Below are 20,886 nucleotides of genomic sequence, written 5' to 3'. Positions count from 1 at the left end.
CCAAACTTCAAATTGCTTGCTGAGTATTTCTCACTTTTATCTATGTTCTTATTTATTTTTTCTTTGTCTTTCACTACCTTTGTTTTAGTGGCTTCTCTCGTTACTTGTTTAACCATCAAGGCAGGACTTTGAGACTGGAGGAACAAATTTGTTTCTCCCCTTCATCTAATCGTCCATCACCCTCAACCTCAAGTTAATGTACTGCTTAAAACCTGATTGCTATAATTGCAAAGTTTAATCTGTGAGATTATTCATGATGTTTATAATGTTTAGGTAACAATTGATAAGTTATTTGTAGTTTTGTGGTCCTTTTATTAACTGTAACAAAATTAGACCATTAAATTGCAAGATCTGTAGAAATATAGAATTGTTAATTCAACTGTTTTTCTTTTCATTCTACTGGACAAAGGTATTGGGTTTGAGGATGGTGGGAACCGTACAATTGTTATCTAAACTTCATATCACCTCAGTAATTGATACAGATCTTAAATTAGTTTCAAGTTGTTTGTTCATCAAGCTCAAGTTTTCTTTGAAAATGGGCACTCTTAACATTATCCATGATTTATAGTTTGTGTTTAAAAGAATAAATAGGTGACTTCACAAATTAGCTGCAAGGTTCTAAAAAGGCCTCTGATTCTTAAAGCTAAAATAACACACACAATAATGCACTTTTTTTAAAAATGGCTTGTGACTTCAATAAGTTGGACTTCAGACATTCAAGCAGGTATTGAAGGAGTAAAATCTTAAGACCTCGTAGTTTCCAAGGGTGTTAAATTGGAGACAGATTGAGCAACCTTGATTTTAGATAGTCAAGGAGTGATCTAATTAAGATCTTTAAAATGCGTGAGGTACAGAAGAATGATTTGTGTGTCTTCTGTTTAATTTCCAAGAACAAGTGGGCATCATCCTAAAGTTAAATCAGCAAGGAGAGCAATTGGGAAGCACTTCCTCGGTGTGATGGAGATCTGGTGCTGTGTACATCAAGTCAATTGAAAGTTTGAAGATTAAGATCTAAAAATTGCTTGTATGGGAAAACTAGTAAATTATTATGGAGGCAAATATAGCATAAGTACAGATCAGCAATGATCTAATGAAATAGTAGAATATGCCAGAGGGGCTGAATCGTCTACTCCTGTTTCTTAGGCAGTGTCTAAGACATTTTTCTTGGAGTAACAGAAGCTTGTTAACATGGTATGTTTATGGCATGCCAGTAATGGCTCAAGAGATTAGGATAAAGTTACTTTTTTAAATTAGTTCCTTTTTAGTTTGAAATGATGTGCATGTCTGTGCTTGCATTTCAGTTTTTTTGGAAGAGTACAAATACTCTACCTTTTTTTAAAATAGAGACACTTTGGTGAGCACTACTCCCAGTTTAGATTATTACCCCTTTATTAAAGAGAAATGTACAAGTTATAGATAAGTCACTTTTTACAATGTGCATTTCTCAAATATTCCATTTCATGTGATTTTTTTTAAAAATGTTTTTGAAGGAATGTCTGCTATGGACCCATCAGGCAATGCCATTTCTTCCTCTTCCACCCCATTGACGAGTTTTGCTCCAAGTATGGCTGGAACTCAGGTGTATGTACAAGGACCAGCCCCTGTAGGAATGCCTGCTCCTAGCTTCAGCAGACAACATTTTTCCCCACACCCTTGGAGTTCAACAACTGCTCCAGCTACATGTATGTACAAGCCAATCCTTTCTATATTTTAGTTACGATTTTGGGGGTGGGAAATTATGCTCCTTAATGTAGGATCCAGCACTCATTTCATGCATTAAAAGTACCATTTTTACAACCTCCAGTAGGTCTAATCTTCCAAATTTAGGTAGAAAATTATGGTGCAAAGGTTGAAAAACAAAATGTTGAATAAATGCTTAACCAAAAAATATTATTAGCCCTGAGTCCATGGTCCCTGAAGCAGTGTAGCTTTAAAATTGTTTTGTTTGAATGCAAGGCCAGTTAAATCCAGATTAATCGCTTCTGAAAATGGCAAAATAAATGAATAATTTTAAATGTTCTGATGCCACTTTTATGGTATGAATAAATGTCAGTCAGGGAAAATTAATCTCTATTCTGATGACTTTACATCTTATTTATGTGGAAATTAAATTTTTGCAATCTTCAATAATTTCTTTGTACGAATGCCGAATACTTATTCTGCAGAATACATTGTATTACACTTTATGCAAATGTATAATGCCATGGGTTATTTGTACTGTACTGGCAAGTTCTAGACTGTCGTAACAGTGTATGTCGCATTGCACACAGGTGATGCTATCTTTGTGCACTGTTAGATGAAAATATTAAGTGATAGTTATTCTTGTGCAGTTATGTACTTAACCTCTGGCAAAAGTTAAAAATGAATTTAAGATGCGGAGATGAATGACATGCTGTGCTTAACATTCATTCTAGCCAATAGGAGCACTAGTGTGCCAGCCTCAAAGCAGTGAGCTATTAAGCAATAATTTGCAATTATATATAGTGCTGCTAATGTAGTAAGAAGGTCCTGCTTTGCAGGAACTTTGAGCGAAACTTTGATAAAGTTGATGATTGTCCTTACATTTTTTTTTAAAAAAGGTGGAGATGAAACACATTTGAAGTGTTGTACTTTGCTATCTGATTACTCTTTTTTTCAGACGTGGGCTGCTCCTGTGCCTGATGCATGCAAATGTCAGAAGCAATGTATTTGTAAAGCTCAAAGCAGAGTTTTTGATCTTGGGGGTTGCTCATGTTTTTTCTGGGATCCTTATTCAAAAAAAATGTTTATACTAAGAAGTATGAAAAAAAATTATGCTTGAACACCATCCCTTGCTCAAGTTGCCAACATTTGATTTGATCATTCCTCAGCTGCTTGATTCCCATGGATATTAAGCAAATTAAAAGATTTCCTATCCTGTCTTTGTATCCATAAGCATTCACTTCCATCCTTAACCAAATGCATAAATGTGTTTCAAAGAATTGCAGAGTGCCTTGTGATGATTAATTTGGTGTTGAACAAGTTCAACATTTTATTAAAAACTAAGTTTTTTTTACTGCATGACACACTTTGAGGCAGTGTTGAAGCAAACAGCATTGAATCACGAAATAAAACTAAACAATACTTGCACAAATATATTTTCAGCGTTTCATTCATTAACATAAATTTTGCATATCAAAATGTTTTTTTCACATTTTATCTGCTGCTTAAATGAATTGCAGAATGTCTAAATGACACTTGCAAGAGAAGTTTGGCAGAAGGACTTCATTGGTTGACATGTTAATTGCCTAAAGATCTGAACTTTCTCTGATTTTTAAATTGGAGAATAAGAATCAAAATCAGTAGTTTGCATATGCTGCATGACATTCAGTGTAATATTTGAAAAGGAAGCCTCATCGACATTTGAGTTTAACTTGCACTTCATGTGAGACTTTTCTGTGGTTCAGAATATATTGTGGAGACATAATCTGTTTCTACAAACTACTGGATGTAATGTGAATTGTAATTTCCCTGCAGGTGAATCTCCTCCATCAGTCTCTTCCGGAGCATCTTCACCTTTATCTGCTGCTTCTGCCCCTCCATCTTTGGGCCAATCAAAATCAAGTAATGCAAACCAGGATCGTAAGGTACCACCACCTATTGGAACAGAGAGATCAGCTCGCATTCGGCAGACTGGGTCAATGACTCCACTTTCCACTATGGTGGGTAGTAATCTGACAACTCCTGTCGGACAAGGAGGAATCTGGTCTTTTGGTGTCAGCAATAATTCAGGTGAGGTGTTAAAAATGTAGTGTTGATAAGCTTTATAAGGAGTGTATTTGTCAGAGCTGTGTGTCAAAGCTGCAAATTGTTGCCATTTTCTGAGAAGTAAGATTTTTATTTCAGATGGCATATCTGGCTGGTCCCAAGGTGTGATGGGTGGCCACTTAATGCATCAATCAATGTCAGACCCAGCTTCATTTTCACAACACCAGACATTAGAAAGAGATGATACTGGAATAGTGGCACCTTCAAACACGTTCCATCAGCCAGTGCCAAGCAACTTCATGGATTATAACAAGGTTAGTGAAGATTACTTTGCTTTTATTTCAACAGAGCACTGATATCTGATAACAGTAGTTTATAAAGTAGTCAAATCTGCAACAGTGAATGAATGTTTCTCTTGGAGGCTGAATTAATCTTTGGCGAGTTTTGGTAGGGCATGTTGCTATAATGCACCTATATATGCTTTTTGATGAAGTTGTCTATTGTAATTTAAAAGCTGAAACAATGGCATACAATTAGTGAAAAAAGGAAACCAAATAGCTGGGAATACTCAGCAAGTCAGACAGTTTCTCTGGTGAGAGAAACATTTCCTGTTGATAAGATGAAAGATCACTGACTTAAAACGTTGACCCAGGTTGTCCAAAAGAAAGATGGTCGTCATCACAGTATAGACAGATGTTGCATGTTGGGACCATGCAGAAGTCAGTGTGGTTGACTCTGGGAATTGCCTTGGAAATTGCAACTTTGGATGCACAGTTACCGAGTATCTGAAACCCTCTGAGAAAGTTCCCAACTCCGAGTTAGAGTTTGGATGATTCAGAATGACTTAATTGGTGTGTAGGAAAATTCAAAGGGATTAACCTCCTGGTGGGGTTTTAAGAAGTAGATTTGAAGAGTTTGAAAACTTTGGGGACTTTTGAATATTGGTGAGAGCATAGATGAATTCAGCTAGGACTTGAAAGTTTTTCTTCATGGGATGTGGGCATACTTGGGGTGAAGACGTCACTCCACATCCCCACCAACATACACCAATTAATTTGGATTTGTGTTCTATTGTTATTGACATCTTTGGAATTAGGTCAGCGTTGTCCACCATCTGCAGACCCTGCTCCTCTTGGCTGCCTCTGTTCCAAATAAAATAAATCCAACCTATCTAAGTTTTCTTTGTGGCTAACATTCTCCTTTTCTGACAACAACATTATGGATCTCCTGTGCATTCCCATTGCTCTTCTATGGTCGTTGCCTTGTTATAAGTGTTTACAATATTCTCACAGCAATGTGATTCTTTTTGTTTGTTCATATTTCCAACCATATCACCTTATTTCTCATATGGTGCACATGGCGGCCATTCACCCTATTGTGCTTGCACCGGGGTTCAAAGAAGAATCATTACCTTGTACCAGTCTCCTGTTTTTTTGCCCCCATATTCTTGCTCACTATTGCTGTCCAACTACTTATCCAATATCTACTTAAATGCCTCAATTGGATCTGTCTCCACCACACTTCCAGACAGTGCATTCCATGCCCTAACCATTCACTGTGTGAACGTGTTTTCTCACATCACCCTTGTTTCTTTTGTACGTCAAATTTGTGCCCTCTTGTTCTCTACTACTCTTATCCAGCCTACACATGATTTTAAAAACCTCCATCCTAGCTGCAGTCTGTACAATGAACAATGGTCCCAGCACCTTCAATCTGTTCTTATAACTGGAGTTTTTCTTACATAGGACCATTGTCTCTCCAGTGTATTCACATCTTTCCTATAATGTGATGCCTTTGACTGCATAATACTCAGCTAAGTTCTAACATGTGTCTTATACAAGTTCAATGTCACTTCCTTGCTCTTGTACTCTATTAATAAAGCCAAACACACTATAAGCTTTATTAATTGAAGTCTCCACTTGTTCTGACATCTTGAGTGATCCATGCACAAAAACCAAGATCACTCCGGTTTTGCATCCCCTTTTTAGAATTGTACTCTCTATTTTATATTGTCTTTAAATGTTCTTCCCACCAAAGTGCATCACCACCTTCTATTTTTCTACATTAGACCTTATCAGATACCTACCTGCCCACTCTCCCAACTTACCTATATCCTTTAGGGGTTTTATACTGTTGTCACGGTTTATAATGCTTTCAAATTTTGTGTCATCTGTAAACTTTGAAATTGCCCCATGCACATCAATATCCAGGTGTTTGTATATCTGGAAAAGCAAGGATTTCAATACTGACCACTGGAGAATTCACGATATAATCATGCAACCTTTCATCAGGGCTCTTTCTCTGCTGATGCTAACTACCCTATGTTTTTAGTATTTCATTTTTGGTTTTAATTTTGGTATTTGCAATTTGTTTTTTTTCCCCAAACTTCATGAATTGCTATCCATAGTTCAGTGAAAATTTCCAGCACAAAAAATGCAAGTTTTAAAATTTATGAAATATTTTCAGTATGTTGATAGCCATCTTTCAACTCTAGCACTGAAGTTTGTGCTGGCAAAAAAAAACTAACACCTTTATAGCACTGCAAGAATGACTCCACTCCAAATTGGCAGGTTTTAAGCATCGCAACAAAACTGTGATTTTTAATTCAGTTAGAATAATTGTTTGAACAAAGTCTACCTTTCTTGCATTGTTGGTTATAAACATGTTTGCATGTTACTTGATCAATTTTTAACCACACAGTACAAAACGTTTCATAGACAATTGTTTAATGCGGATTACTTCTATTTAATGCAGTAGATGGGATATCTGAATCTATTGCTGTAAATGTATTCTGTTCCTTTTAGTGTATTGATTAACATGAGCTTTTAAATAGCAAGTTTAGTCTTGTTTCCATTGGAAAATAACAAGTACTCATTAAAGCTTTTTCTTCTTTCAAAATCATTGTGTACTTATGCTTAGAAACGGTTAATTTTTACTTGGGTGATTAACTTCCCAAGATTACCATCTACTGGCAGAACAAGCTCAAGGGGCAAATAGTCTGCTTTTGCTTGTAACTAATGTTCACATTTACTAACTTTGAGGCACCACAGTCGAATATGTTGTTTAAAGTCTGTTCATTCATTTGCTTTGATTGCATTCCATGTTGACAAAAGCAAAGCAGGCTCCACATTTATACTCTTGATATTAAATGCTGACCTTCCAGATAGGAAAAAAAATTACAATATTTAACATAAACTGATAGGTAATTACCAGCTTTAGGCATACTAAAGAACATATCAGTTGGCTTACAGCACAATGGTTTAGTTGTGATGCACCAATGATCTATTCTGTTTATCCAACTTCTATGCATGAAGAAGTAAACTGTTACCAACTAGGAAAACAATTATTGGAATGCTTCCCAGAAATGAGTAACCCTAATGTCTGTTGTCAAAATCAGAAAATAAACTTGATGTTTCATGAAACCTGGAACTATTTTCCTCTTAGCAGGGCTTGCCACTTTCCATGTATGGGAATGCTATGATTCCTCCACATCCACAGTTGGCTGATGGTCCAGGTGCTCCTCTTTTTAATGGACTTCATGCTACAGATCCAGCCTGGAATCCTATGATCAAGGTTGTCACAAACTCCTCTGAGAATGCTGACCCCCAACAGGTGAGAAATTAACAAGAACTTGGTGAGCTCTTTTAACATGAGGTGGGAGTGATATGTTGATAGAGTCAGAGCTTTGCAAGTAAAATGAAGTTTTTCTTTTTTAAAAAAAAAGGCATTGTGCAACAAATTTCTGTTCTGAGCCATGTCAAGTTGTTACTACTTGTCTCCCACGTGTCTTATCCTCCAGTCTGAATTTTCACCAGATTTTAGAATCCAGCTTTATGACAGGCTGGAATTTGCCCTTGTCCACTTTGTGCACCACTCAGTTTACATTTTTCTTGATAGTTTCACTACACACTTGTAGCTCCAGTTGGTTTCTGCATCCCAAATGTTTTTCCTTCCTATGTCTCACAGACACCTTTTCCTAAATTCCATCCTATAATCTCACCGATATGTTCTACATACAATACCTCGACAGTTGCCATCACAGAATCAACTTTCACACACATGTTGATGACACTTTTTTTTATGTTCCACCAATATTTTAAAAATTGTTTACCTGATAAACATCTCATCATGGGTGAATTAACATTTTCCTTAGCAACTGCAGTCAGTTCTATTATAACATGGTAGTTCCGTTCTCGTGTTATAAGAAAATCGCGTAATAGCATTTAAACTAATGGATCAGAATTGCATTATAACCTATACGCGCTTTAAAAGTTCACACTTTAGAAAGTATCCCCAATTTGTCAATCGCGTTATAATGAATTCGCATTAACAGAATGCGCATTCTAGCAGAATGACCTGTATTGAAATAGCACACTTTCATCAAAAGCCTTGTTTGCACCATGTACGTGATGGAATATCTTTACACATTGGATATCTTGCTTACATTTGTTGGTAATTATGAGATGAGGTTAAGATTATTTTTGTCTTTATAAACTTTATTGCAACATTACCATTTGATTACATCACTTAGCCATTGCTCTGAATAATGTGTGCAGCAGAGAATATTTATGAAGTGGTTATATTGGTTTGCTTTGAAAGTTAGAACAAAAATTCAAAGAACAAGGAACACCAGTGTTTAACTGACTTGACAAAAGCTTCAGATTATAAATTAAGCACACAAACGTCTTTGTATATGATCAGTGTGATTTCTTTAATTCCTCTTTCCTAAGTTAATGCCTTCAAATCTTAATATTGAAATGTGATTATATGGATTAATAGAATACAAAGGAAAATGCCTGAAATGTTTTGCGTATGTGGCAACATCTTTAGCAAGTTGGATGTTGCAAGTAGATGATTGCTACATAAGGGGGACTAAACGCAGTGTGGGTGACTGCTCATCAGGATGTTTCCACTTCAGTTTACAGATGTGACCCTGAATTTCAATTTCTGCCATTTAAATTATCCACCCCACACTCTGACCTCTGCAACCTAGACTTGCTAGTGAAATTCAACAGAAGCTCATGGAAGAGCATCTCATCTTTTGATTTGGTACTTTATAACCTTCTGGACTCAACATAAGTCCAATACTTCCAGATAAATGTCTCTGACCCTTTTTGTTTTTGAATGGCAGCTATTAGCAGGCTTGCAATTTCCCATTTGCACCATCGCCATGCATATCTTTTGTTTACTTGTCTAATTACATGTCCCATTGCAACTTTCTATTTCAGGTTCTGCTGACTTCCCCTCAATTACAGACTTTTTCTTTTCCCTCTACTCGACTAAGTTTTCTGTCTCTGTATTTGCTTCAAAATGTCTCATGTTTTCTAGTTCAAGTCATCAACCTGAAACGTTAGGTGTATTTTTCTCCGCAAATCCTGACAGGCAGCGCTCCCTCTAATTTATTTTCTCAGTGCGTGGAACGTAGAGGTCCATGTGTGGCAACAACATCTAAAACCAGCATGAATATTTCCAGAAGCTTGTGGCGATTGCACATTTCAAACTTTGCAGTAATATGCTTTAGTATTTGTGTTCTATAGCATTTATTTGTACATTTCCCCAATAAGGGTATATATGTCATAAATAAACATGTCGTTTTAATGAACTTCTGCAGGTGTGGCCTGGAACCTGGGCACCACATATTGGTAACGTGCACCTGAACCATGTCAACTAGAGGATGCAAGCATGCCCACAAATTCCTGACATCTTTCTGAGATTGAAACAAGATTGATCTGGGAAGAAATTAACAGGACAAAACTTTTCTGATGTGCCTAACTGAAATTCTGTGTGGGCTGTTACGCATGAACTTAATTGATTTACCACTGTCTATGAACAAAGTGATCACCTGCATAGCAGGTTTGGTTCTCTGGTTAGTTTAGCCATTTTGACTTAAGACTTGGGACAAACTATTCTTGTGCTGCTGGCTAAACAGTACTGTAAACTGCTTGTATGCAGCCGAGGACTAGATAATTATGTGAATTAATCCAGATGTTTTAGAGTGGTAAATACATGTATAATTGTTTACATACTAAAAAGGGTTAAAACGAGAGTAAATTTCATGTCGTATAGTGGCTCTACTTTATGTAGCCTGTATTAATGTGAAATATTTACCTTAATATTCAATAAAAATGAACAGTACCTCATTTTTTGTCATTATTGCTGGTGATTAATTATTTGGGCTCTTCAAATTATTGCTTACAATATATTTGGAATTAAAATTATAAATACAACTTGATGTTTTTTATTGCATGTTTCTAACATTTTACTTAAGGCAGAAATATACAAAACATTCTGATTAAGTATGTTTAGGTAGTACTTCAATTCTTGGGTATTTTCCTTCTGGTATAAGCTATGATTTGACAGTTCAGAAAACAATTTCAAATTAGTTTTTTAGATTATGGCTTGTGGGCATGAGATTTTGTTTCAACTATTTTCATATTCCATAAAGAATTACTAGTAATCAGCAGTATTTCTGAAAAACACCATTGACTGTCTGACTTGCATTAAAATGATAAGTTAAAGCATTAGTTAATGATTGTAGCCATGGCTACAGTTGAAACCCTACTTGTCTAACAGTTCCATGCCAGATTTCAGTGAGGATAAGACCAGTATTGATCATGAGAGCAAGTAATTTTCCTTTCACATCTTTACACAGTAGAAGCAAGAAATACTGTGGTGTTCTACTTCATAATACAGTATGCTGAGCTGGATAAGTATGTGACATCTAGACTTTGCTCACTTTTTAAAAAAAAAAAGTTATTGTGGAACAATGCTGTTTTTAAAAAAAAAAGATTTAGCAATTTTAACATACCTGGTGCCTCCTTGGTGACTGGAGTATGCAATGTCAGAATGAAACTGGAATTTTAAATTGAAAATCACAAGATAATTTTGAGATTGAGATAAACATTAATGAAGTTGATAATTGAAGTAGACCATGATTTATATTTCTTACCACTTGCATTTCTTTAAGTAGCCAGATTTTGGAAACTAACATCAGTATTCTCTTCATGTCGGAAGTCAGTTTTTCATCCAGTAAGCTTGATTTTTAGAGTGCCCTTGTGAATAGATTACTGGATTTTAAAAACCATGTGCATAAAACCTGAGAAATGTATATGTTTTTTAACAATTCACTCTCTCTAACAGTTAGAACCATGTCCACTATTTGTGCTTCCAAGATTCATAAAAGCTTAAAAGAAAGCAAGATCAGAATGGCAGATTTGGTCTTCTGTGAACATATAAATGTAATTGTTACAATTGGTTATTTGTATCAAGGGGAAAGAAATCAGAAAAATGTTTCTGTTTTTATCTGTTTGAATTAACACCCACGTAGACTTTGACTAAATATGCACACCCAGTTCAAGTAAAAAGTGGGAAATGTTCTTCAATTTCTTGGTTATCATCTTTAGGCTTGAGCAGGATTACACCAGACATCATGTTTATGGATACTTTTAATGGGGTGGGAGTCTTGTTTTAAAAAAAAAGATTTAGCAATTTTAACATACCTGGTGCCTCCTTGGTGACTGGAGTATGCAATGTCAGAATGAAACTGGAATTTTAAATTGAAAATCACAAGATAATTTTGAGATTGAGATAAACATTAATGAAGTTGATAATTGAAGTAGACCATGATTTATATTTCTTGCCATAGTTTCCTAGTTTCCTAGATTCTCAGTAGTAGAGTGAACAGCATGATGTACCGTCTCCATCTGAAGAATTTGCAGGTCTTCCAGTCCAATTTTAGAAGGTATGTAAAATAACTTTGTTCAGACTACGTTCTTTATTGTTTGAATCTCTAAAACTTGCAAAATATAGCTTTCAATCCTTCATAACGTTTGGGAAGATCTGGAAGCGATTGAATTCATTAAGTTCAGAAACTTGGGTAGAAGGTATTTGTAATATGTAGGAAAAGGAGTAGGTCATATATGGGGTGGAGGGGTGGTCCACAATTTATTAAAAAGGCAGCACGGTGACTCTCAGCGCCAGGGATCCAGGTTCGATTCCAGCCTCTGGAGACTGTCTGTGTGGAGTTTGCACCTTCTCCCCATGTCTGCATGGGTTTCCTCCGGGTGCTCCGGTTCCCCCCACAGTCCAAAGATGTGTATTTATATGTGAATTGGCCATTCTGAATTGCCCATAGTGTTCAGAGGTGTGTACATTAGGTGCATTAGTAAGGGATAAATGTTGAGTAGTAGGATAGGGGAATGTGTCTGGGTGGATACCCTTCAGAGCGTTGGTGTGGACCTGTTGGGCCAAAGGGCCTGTTTCCACTCTGTAGGGATTCTACATCGCTATCGATATAAGTACAGGAAAGTGTTGAGCTTATTTTCTGCTTTTTGAAATATTGAATTTTATTGAATGTTTTTGTTAGCCTTTGTAAATTTCTGAAAGGTACATTTCCATTCCAAATTTAGCACTAGTGCTATATTGATAATGTGTAGATCAGTTCTTCGGTCTAACTGAAACTTAGATTTCATAAGGAATTGAGAAACTTTTCAGGATGCTCACTTCCCTGAAATATTAAACCAAATTCTGACTCCAGAATCAGGCTGATTTTAGATTTTCAAAGCATATAGAGTCATAGAGATGTATAGCATGGAAACAGACCCTTCAGTGCAACTCATCCATGCCAACCAGATATCCTAAATTAGTCCAGTCCCATTTGTCAGCAATTGGCCCATATCCCCCTCAACCTTTCCTATTTATATACCCATCTGGATGCCTTTTAAATATTGCAATGGTACCAGCCTCCACCACTTCCTCAAGCAGCTCATTCCATACATACATCACCGTCTGCGTGAAAAAGTTGCTCCTTCGGTCTCTTTTAAAACCTTCCCCTCTCATCCTAAACCTATGCCCTCTAGTTCTGGACTCTCCTGATCCCAGGGGAAAAAACCTTGGCTATTTACCCTATCCATGCCCCTCATGATTTTATAAACCTCTATAAGGTCACCCCTCAGCCTCCGATGCTGCAGGGAAAACAGCCTCTCCCTGTAGCTCAAATCCTCCAACCCTGGTAACATCCTTATAAATCTTTTCCGAACCCTTTTTCAAACTTTGCAACATCCTTCCAATAGGAGAAAGACCAGAATTGTACGTAATATTCCAAAAGTGGCCTAATCAATGTTCTGCAACACATGACCTCCCAATTCCTGTACTCAATACTCTTGTCCAATAAAGGAAAGCATACCAAATACTGCCTTCACTATCCGATCCACCTGCAACTCCACTTTCATGGAACTATGTTTATCACGTAAAAGAAAAAAGCTGTCGTTTATAGAGTTCCTTCCAAGACCTGAGGATATACAAAAATATTTTGAAGCCGAAGAAATATTTTTCAGATGCAGGGTTACTTACAGGAAAGGAGGTGTAGAGTTTGTATGCATTAACATCCCACAAGCAGTAATGAAATAAATAGCCAACTGTTTGTTTTTACAGATAATTTGAGATAAATATTGGCCAAGATACTAAAAACCTTCCTTTATATATCAAATAACTTGGGATCTTTTGCCTCAACTTAAGTGATTAAACACCTCATGGCGCCATTGACAATGCAGCATTACCTTATCATTGAGTTGTGTTGAAATCTCAAGGAGCTCTTGAACCCCTGTTACTAAATCAAAGCTGACTGCTGGAGCACATTGAAAATGCAGCATTGTGAATGCAAGGCTTTCCAAGATGATGATTTTGGCACCTTGAATTCAAGTTTGAATGGAAGAATGAAGGAGTTCATGTGATTTTTAAATTCTGCCAGACAACAGGCCTGGTGGGAGTGTGCTTGTTTACCGCTGGAGAATGGTGCAGGTTGAGCCTAACTCGGGGGGAACTTGGACGATGTTTGCACCTGGAAACAAGCAGAAACCGGGACAGTCTTTTGATTTTGTGTTTGGACTGAATGAGAGAAATGAGTCTGAGACAAAAGGGTACAGCTGCTTTGGTCAGAGGATTGGGGAAAGTTGTAATTCAGCTAACATAGAAGATAGAGAGGGGCAGTCCCAGATCAAAGAGACATTCTGTGGCAGTCAAAAGCTTCTGAAAGATTTACCCTGTTGGAACTAAAAGAAATTGCTGGAGTAGGCCTTAATGCTGGTATAATCTGTTTTGAAATCCTCCAAAAACTGATGGAAAGCACCTTTCAGCACTCAGTTGATGTTACGACTCTCAAGCAGGAGATATGAATGCATTGGAAGGCAGGAGTGTCTATGACAATTTACTATGAAGGCTGCAATCCTGTGGAGATTGTGCATGTCTGTAAATGTCGTTTCCCGAGACCCTTAAAATATGCAGCAAACGCAGCTCACTATTTTTGCATAATGTGTGTTCCCTAAAGTCATGTTTTCAATCTTTTATAGGAGGTTTTCCTTTCTGACATCTCCCACACTGGAGCTTGCTTCTCCACTCAGGACAATTTCCCAACAGAACATACAACATTACAGCGCAATACAGGCCCTTTGGCCCTTGATGTTATGCCGACCTGTGAAACCAATCTGAAGCCCATCTAACCTACACTCTTCCAGTTTCTTCCATGTGTCTATCCAATGACCATTTAAACTGTCCTTAAAGTTGGTGAGTCTACTGTTGCAGGCAATGTGTTCCATGCGTCACCCCTCAATTTAAAGCTATGCCCCCTCGTGCTAGCCATCACCATCGAAAGAAAAAAGGCTGTCACTGTCCACCCTATCTAACCCTGTGATTATCTGATGTATCAATTAAGTTACCTCTCAACCTCCTCCCCTCTGATGAAAACAGCCTCAAGTACCTCAGTCTATCTTCCATACCAGGCAACATTCTAGTAAATCTCCTCTGAACCCTTTTCCAAAGCTTCCACATCCTTCCTATTATACGGTGACCAGAGCTGTATGCAATACTCCAAATGTGGCTGCACCATAGTTTTGTACAGCTGCAGCATGACCTCGCTTCAAAACTCAATCCTACTAATAAAAGCTTACACACCATATGCCACCTTAACAATCCTATTAACCTGGGTGGCAGCTTTCAGGGATCTATGAACATGGACACAGAGATCCCCCTGCTCATCTACACTACCAAGAACCTTACCATTAGCAGAGTACTCTGCATTCCTGTTGCTCCTTCCAAAGTGAACTACCTCACACTTTTCCACATTTAAACTCCATTTTCCCCCCCTCAGAACCAGCTCTGCAGCTTATCCATATCCCTCTGTAATGTACAACATCCTTCTGCACTACCCACAACTTTTACCAACCTTCGTGTCATCCGCAAATTTTAACCATCCTTCTATGCCCTCATTCCAGGTCATTTATAAAAATGACAAACAGCAGTGGACACAAAACAGATCCTTGCAGTACACTACTAGTAATTGAACTCCAGGATGAACATTTCCCATCAACCACAGTCCTGTCTTTCAGCTAGCCAATTTCTGATCCAAACTGCTATATCACCCTCAATTCCATGCCTCCGTATTTTCTGTAGTAGCCTACCGAGTGGCAACTGCTTTACCCTCATGCATCTGTATGGTCACTTTCTCAAAGAATTCAGTAAGGTTTGTGAGGCATTACATACCTTTCATGCAACCATTTGACCATCCCTAATCAACTTATTCCTTTCTAGATGATGATAAATCCTATCTCTCATAACCTTTTCCAACACTTTACCTACAATCAAAGTAAGGCTCACTGGTCTATAATTACCAGTGTCTACTTCCCTTCTTGCACAAGGGAACAGCGTTTGCTATCCTCCAGTTTTTTGGCACTGTAATGTAGACAATGACAACATAAAGATCAAAGCCAAAGGCTCAGCAATCTCCTCCCTGGTATCCAGAGCATCTGAGGATAAATCCCATCTAGCCCAGAGGACTTATCTATTTTACACTTTCCGGAATTCCTAACACCGCCACCTTGTGAACCTCAGTCTGATCTAATCTAGTAGCCTGTATCTCCGTATTCTCCTCGGCAACATTGTCTTTTTCTAATGTGAATACTGACACAATATTCACTTAGCACTTCCCCTATCTCTCTGACTCCACACACAACTTCCCACTACTATCTTTGATTGGCCCTATTCTTACTCTAGTCATTCTTTTTATTCCTGATATATATATAGAAAGCTTTAGGGTCTTCCTTTCTGCCAACGACTTCTCATGTCCCCTCCTTGCTGCACTTAACTCTTTCTTTAGCTCTTTCCTGGCGAACCTGTAATACAAGTGCCCTCATTGAGTCTTCACATCTCATCCTAACATAAGCCGCTGCCTTAGTCTTGACAAGAGATTCGACTTCCTTAGTCAACCACAGCTTCCACGCTCGACAACTTGCTGCCTGCCTGACAGGTACATACTTATCAAAGACCCACAGTAGCTGTTCCTTGAATAAGCTCCACATTTCAATTGTGCCCATTCCCTACAGTTTCTTTCCCATCCTTTTGCATTCTAAATCTTGCCTAATCGCATCGTAATTGCCTTTCCCCCAGCTATAACTCTTGCCCTGTGGTATATACCTATCCCTTTCCATCACTAGAGTCAACATAACCGAATTGTGATCACCCAAGTGCTCACCTAGCTCCAAATCTAACACCTGGTCAGGTTGATTACCCAGTACCAAATCTAATGTAGCCTCTCCCTTTGGCCTATCTACATACTGTGTCAGGAAACTCTCCTGCACACACTGGACAAAAACTGACCCATGTAAAGTACTTGAACTATAGTATTCCCAATCAATATTTGGAAAGTTAAAGTTACCCAAAACAGCTACACCGTCACTCTTGCTCCTATCACGTATCATCTTTGCTATCCTTTCCTCAACATCTCTGGAACTAATCCAAAGATGTGCAGGTCAGGTGGATTAGCCATGCTAAATTGCCCATAGTGTTAGGTGCATTAATCAGAGAAATGGGTCTGGATAGTTACTCTTCAGAGGGTTAGTGTGGACTTGTTGGGCCGAATGGCCTGTTTCCACACGGAATCTAATCTAATCTATTTGGAGGCCTATAGAGAACTCCCAACAGGGTGACCTCTCCTATCCTGTCTCTAACCTTAGCCGATACTAGTCAATAGATGAGTCTTCAAATGTCCTTTCTGCAACTGTAATACTGTTCTTGACTAATAATGCCACACTCTCCCTGTCTTTCACCATTTTCTTCTTATTGTAACGTCTAAACCCCAAAACCTGCAACAACCATTCCTGTCCCTATTCTACCCACGTCTCCAAAATGGCCACAACATCGAAGTCCCATGTACCAACCCATGCTGCAAGTTCACCCACCTTATTCTGGATGCTCCTGGCGTTGAAGTAGACACACTGCAAACCAACTTCTTGCTTGCCATGCCCTCTTGTGACCTTGAAACCTTACTTCGGACCTCGCTACACTCAACCACCTGTATACTGTAACTACAATTTGGCTGAATTAGTTTAAACCCACCCAGAGAGCATTAGCAAACCCCCCCCCCCCTCCCCTCTCTGGGTCAGGTGAAGACAGTCCTGTTTGTAGAGATCCCACCTACCCCAGAAAGACCCCCAATTTACAGGAATCCAAAACCCTCTCCTGCACTATTCATGTAGCCATGTGTTCAACTCCTCTCTCTCTCCCTATTCTTTGTCTCACTAGCATGTGGCGTGGGCAACTAACCAGAGATGATAACTGTTTGTCCTAGCTCTAAGCTTCCACCCCAGCTCCCTGAATTTCTGAATTTAAATTCCCATCTCTCTTCCTATGTATGTCATTGGTGCCAAGGTGGATGACAACTTGGGTCTGCTCCCCCTTCCCTTCAGATCCCAAGAAAACTATCGGAGACATCACGAACCTTGACACCTGGGAGGCAACACACCAACTGTGAGTCTCTCTTGTTTCCACAGAACCTCCTATCTCTCCCTAACTATGGAGTCCCCAGTGACTAATGCTCTGCTCCTCTTCCCCCTTCCCTTCTGAGTAACAGGGACAGACTCTGTGCCAGAAGTGCGTGAAAATGCTGATAACAGCAGCTCACCTCTTCTCCCCCCCCCCCAGAAACTGTTTCTGGTCTTCCTCTTCCTCCCTCCTCCACTCCCCTGCCGAAAACAAAGCTAATGGGAATCTCAGTACATCTGTGCAAAATACAAGACTGAAGTTATGTGCCTATACCTTCAGCCAGCGATGAAAAGTTGATCTATTTCAACCTCTTTGACCTTCGATTCTAGTCTACAGTTGATTCAATTCTATCCAACTCATTGTTGGGCATCTATGAGGCACTGTAGGCCATCAACAGCAGAATTGTACTCCAGCACAACCTGGCCCAGCTTATCTGTCACTCAACCATTACCACCAAGCCAGGAAGTCAACCCTGGTGCAGGAGGGCATGCCAGGAGCAGCACCAGGCATACCTGAAGATGAGGTGTCAACCTCGAAGGCACCAAACAGGACTACTTGCGTGCCAAACAGCATAAGTAGCAAATGAAAGACAGCTAAGCAATTCCACAACAAATGGAAAACATCTAAGCTCTGCAGTCCTACTACTGTCATGAATGGTGATGGATGATTAAATAACTCACTGAAGGAGGTACCTCCACAAGTATCCCCATTCCCAAACTTGGAAGACCCCAGCACACCAGTGCAAAAAATAAGGCTGAAGCTTTTGCAGCAATCTTCAGCTAGTAGTGCTGAGTGAATGATACATCTCTGCCTACTCTAGTAGTCCCTAGCATTACAGATACTAGTTTTCAGCTAATTAGATTCACTCCACGTAATATCAAGAAACAGTTGGAGGCACTGGCTACTACAAATGCTACAGACCCTGACAACATTCCAGTAATAGTACTGAAGACTTGTGCTCCAGAATTTGCCACTCCCCTAGCCAAATGGTTCCAGTGCAATTACAAAACTGGCATCTACCCAACAATGTGGAAAATCACCCAAGTATGTCCTAAATATTTAAAAAGCAGAACAAATCCAATCCAAAATAATGGAAAGTATCATCATCAGTGCTATCAAGCAGCACCTGGTCAGTGATGCCCAGTTTGGCTTCTGCCAGGGCCACTCAACTCTTGGTCTTGACCTCCTTACAGCCTTGGTTCAAAAATGGACAAAAGAGCTGAAGTTCAGAGGTGAGATGAGGGTGACAGCACTTGACATCAAGGCTGCATTTGTCTGTGTGTGGCATTAAGGAGCCCAGGCAAAACTGGAATCAGTATTGACAAACTCTCCAGTAGTTAGTCATACCTGGCACATAGAAAGATGGTCATGGTTGTTGGTCAGTCATGTCAGCTCCAGGACATCTCTGCAGGAATTCCTCAGGGTAGTGTCCTAGCCCAACCATCTTTCGCTGTTTCATCAATAACCTTCCCTCCATCATTAAGTCAGAGTGGGGTGTTTGCCAATGATTGTACAATGTTCAGCAATATTCGTGATGACTTGGACACTGGGCTGACAAGTGGCAAGTAACACTTGTGCCACACAAATGTCATGCTATGACCACCAACAAGAGGCAATCTAACCAATGCCATGTGACATTCAATGCTATTAACATCCTGGGAGTTATCATTGATCAGAAACCTAACTGGACTCACCACATAAAGACTGGCTACAAGAGCAGGTCAGAAGCTAGGAATATTGTGGCGAGTAGCTCACCACCTGACTCCCAAAAGCCTATCCATTATCTGCAAGGTATATTCCTGAAGAAGAGCTTATGCCCAAAACGTCGATTCTCCTGCTCCTTTGATGCTGCCTAACCTGCTGCGCTTTTCCAGCAACACATTTTTAAGCTCCGCAAGGTACTAGTCAGGCATGTGATGAAATATTTCCTACTTGCTTGGATGGTTGCAACAACACTGAAGAAGCTTGACACCATCTAGGACAAAGTAGCCTGCTTGATTGGCACTACATCCACAAGCATCCACTCTCCACCAGCAATGCTCAGTAGCAGTATGGTGTAGTATTTACAAGATGCACTGCAGCAGTTCACCAAAGATCCTCAGGCAGCACTTTCCAAACCCATGACCACTTCCATCTAGAAGGACAAGGGCAGCAGATATATGGGAGCATCATCACCTTCAAGTTCCCCTCCAAGCCACTCACCAGCCTGATTTGGAAATGTATCACTGTTCCTTCACTCATTGGAACAAAATCCTGGAATTCCCTCCCTAGTAGCATTGTGGGTCAACCCATAGGTGTACTGCAGCAGTTCAAGAAGGCAGCTCATCACCTCAAGGGCAACTAGGGTCCGACAATAAATGCTGACCAGTAGGCAATATCCACACCCTATTTTAAAAATGGATTAAAGTAAGTCAGAAAAACAGCTGAAGGCAATCAATGAGACTGCAAAATCCATAGAACGGATAACACGGACAGGTGTACGAAAGACTTGTGCTCCAGAATCACCACATTCTGAACAAGCTGTCACAGTACAGCTACACTACTTGCATCTACTTCATATGTAAAACTTCCAGTGTATGTAAGATCTCCCAAAGGCAGGTCAAGTCCTGCCTGGTTCATTCACATATCAGTCAAAACACAGATATCAGTAAAATGATGGAAAATATTTTTGACTATCTATCTACTGAATCTGGGTTCTACAAGGATCACTTAGTTCTTGATGTTGCAATTTTAGTTCAAGTGTGGTAAATGATGCCCTCCAAGCACTAGGACGATGTAGCTGCCCTTCATATAAAGGCAATATTTATCCAAACGGAGAATCCAGAAGCTCTGGCTCCTGCAGTCGATGCAGCTGGTGAGGTGATTGAAATCATACCTTGTGCGAGGGAAAATGGTTTCTGGTTAGATTCCCTACAGCGTGGAAACCGGCCCTTCAGCCCTCCGAAGAGTAACCCACCCAGACTCACTTCCCTCTGACTAATACACCTATCACTATGCAAAATTTAGCATCGCCAGTTCACCTGGCCTGCACATCTTTGGACTGTGGAAGGAAACCGGAGCACCTGGAGGAAACCCATGCAGATACTGGGAGAATGTGCAAACTCCACAGTCACCCAAGGCTGGAATCGAACCTGGGACCTAGGTGCTGTGAGGCAGCAGTGCTAACCACTGAGTCACCATGCTGCCCCTGTTTCTGAAGGTCAGTCATTTGAACACTTGCAGGAGTTCTTCAGGATAAATATTTCTAATCAACCTGTTCAGATAAGTTTTATGTACACATGGAGCAGGTGCGACTTTAGCCCAGGCTTTCTGGCTCAGAGGTAGGGGCAGTGTCACTGTACCATGATT

The 20,886-nt window shown here is 39.4% G+C and overlaps 1 protein-coding gene across 20 annotated transcripts in view; it reads left to right on the top strand.

Annotated features, from left to right (window-relative positions):
* Positions 1-9,866, top strand: part of ankhd1 (ankyrin repeat and KH domain containing 1) — a 159,403-nt gene extending 149,537 nt beyond the window's left edge. For 16 of the 20 annotated variants that reach the window (XM_043703634.1, XM_043703627.1, XM_043703617.1 and 13 more), the window contains 5 exons: positions 1,491-1,682; positions 3,496-3,750; positions 3,865-4,040; positions 7,171-7,338; positions 9,338-9,866. In XM_043703634.1, the coding sequence (XP_043559569.1) occupies positions 1,491-1,682; positions 3,496-3,750; positions 3,865-4,040; positions 7,171-7,338; positions 9,338-9,397 (851 nt within the window). In that variant the 3' untranslated portion in view covers positions 9,398-9,866. The remainder of the gene's footprint in view (positions 1-1,490; positions 1,683-3,495; positions 3,751-3,864; positions 4,041-7,170; positions 7,339-9,337) is intronic. The other 4 variants (XM_043703628.1, XM_043703619.1, XM_043703616.1 and 1 more) reach the window with 2 other exon arrangements.
* The last annotated feature ends 11,020 nt before the right edge of the window (positions 9,867-20,886 follow it).

This window comes from Chiloscyllium plagiosum, chromosome 14, assembly GCF_004010195.1.
Source record: "Chiloscyllium plagiosum isolate BGI_BamShark_2017 chromosome 14, ASM401019v2, whole genome shotgun sequence".
Classification (NCBI taxonomy): Eukaryota; Metazoa; Chordata; class Chondrichthyes; order Orectolobiformes; family Hemiscylliidae; genus Chiloscyllium; species Chiloscyllium plagiosum.
The sequence above is the reverse complement of the archived record's forward strand: the minus strand, read 5'-3'. Positions and strand labels throughout refer to the sequence as shown.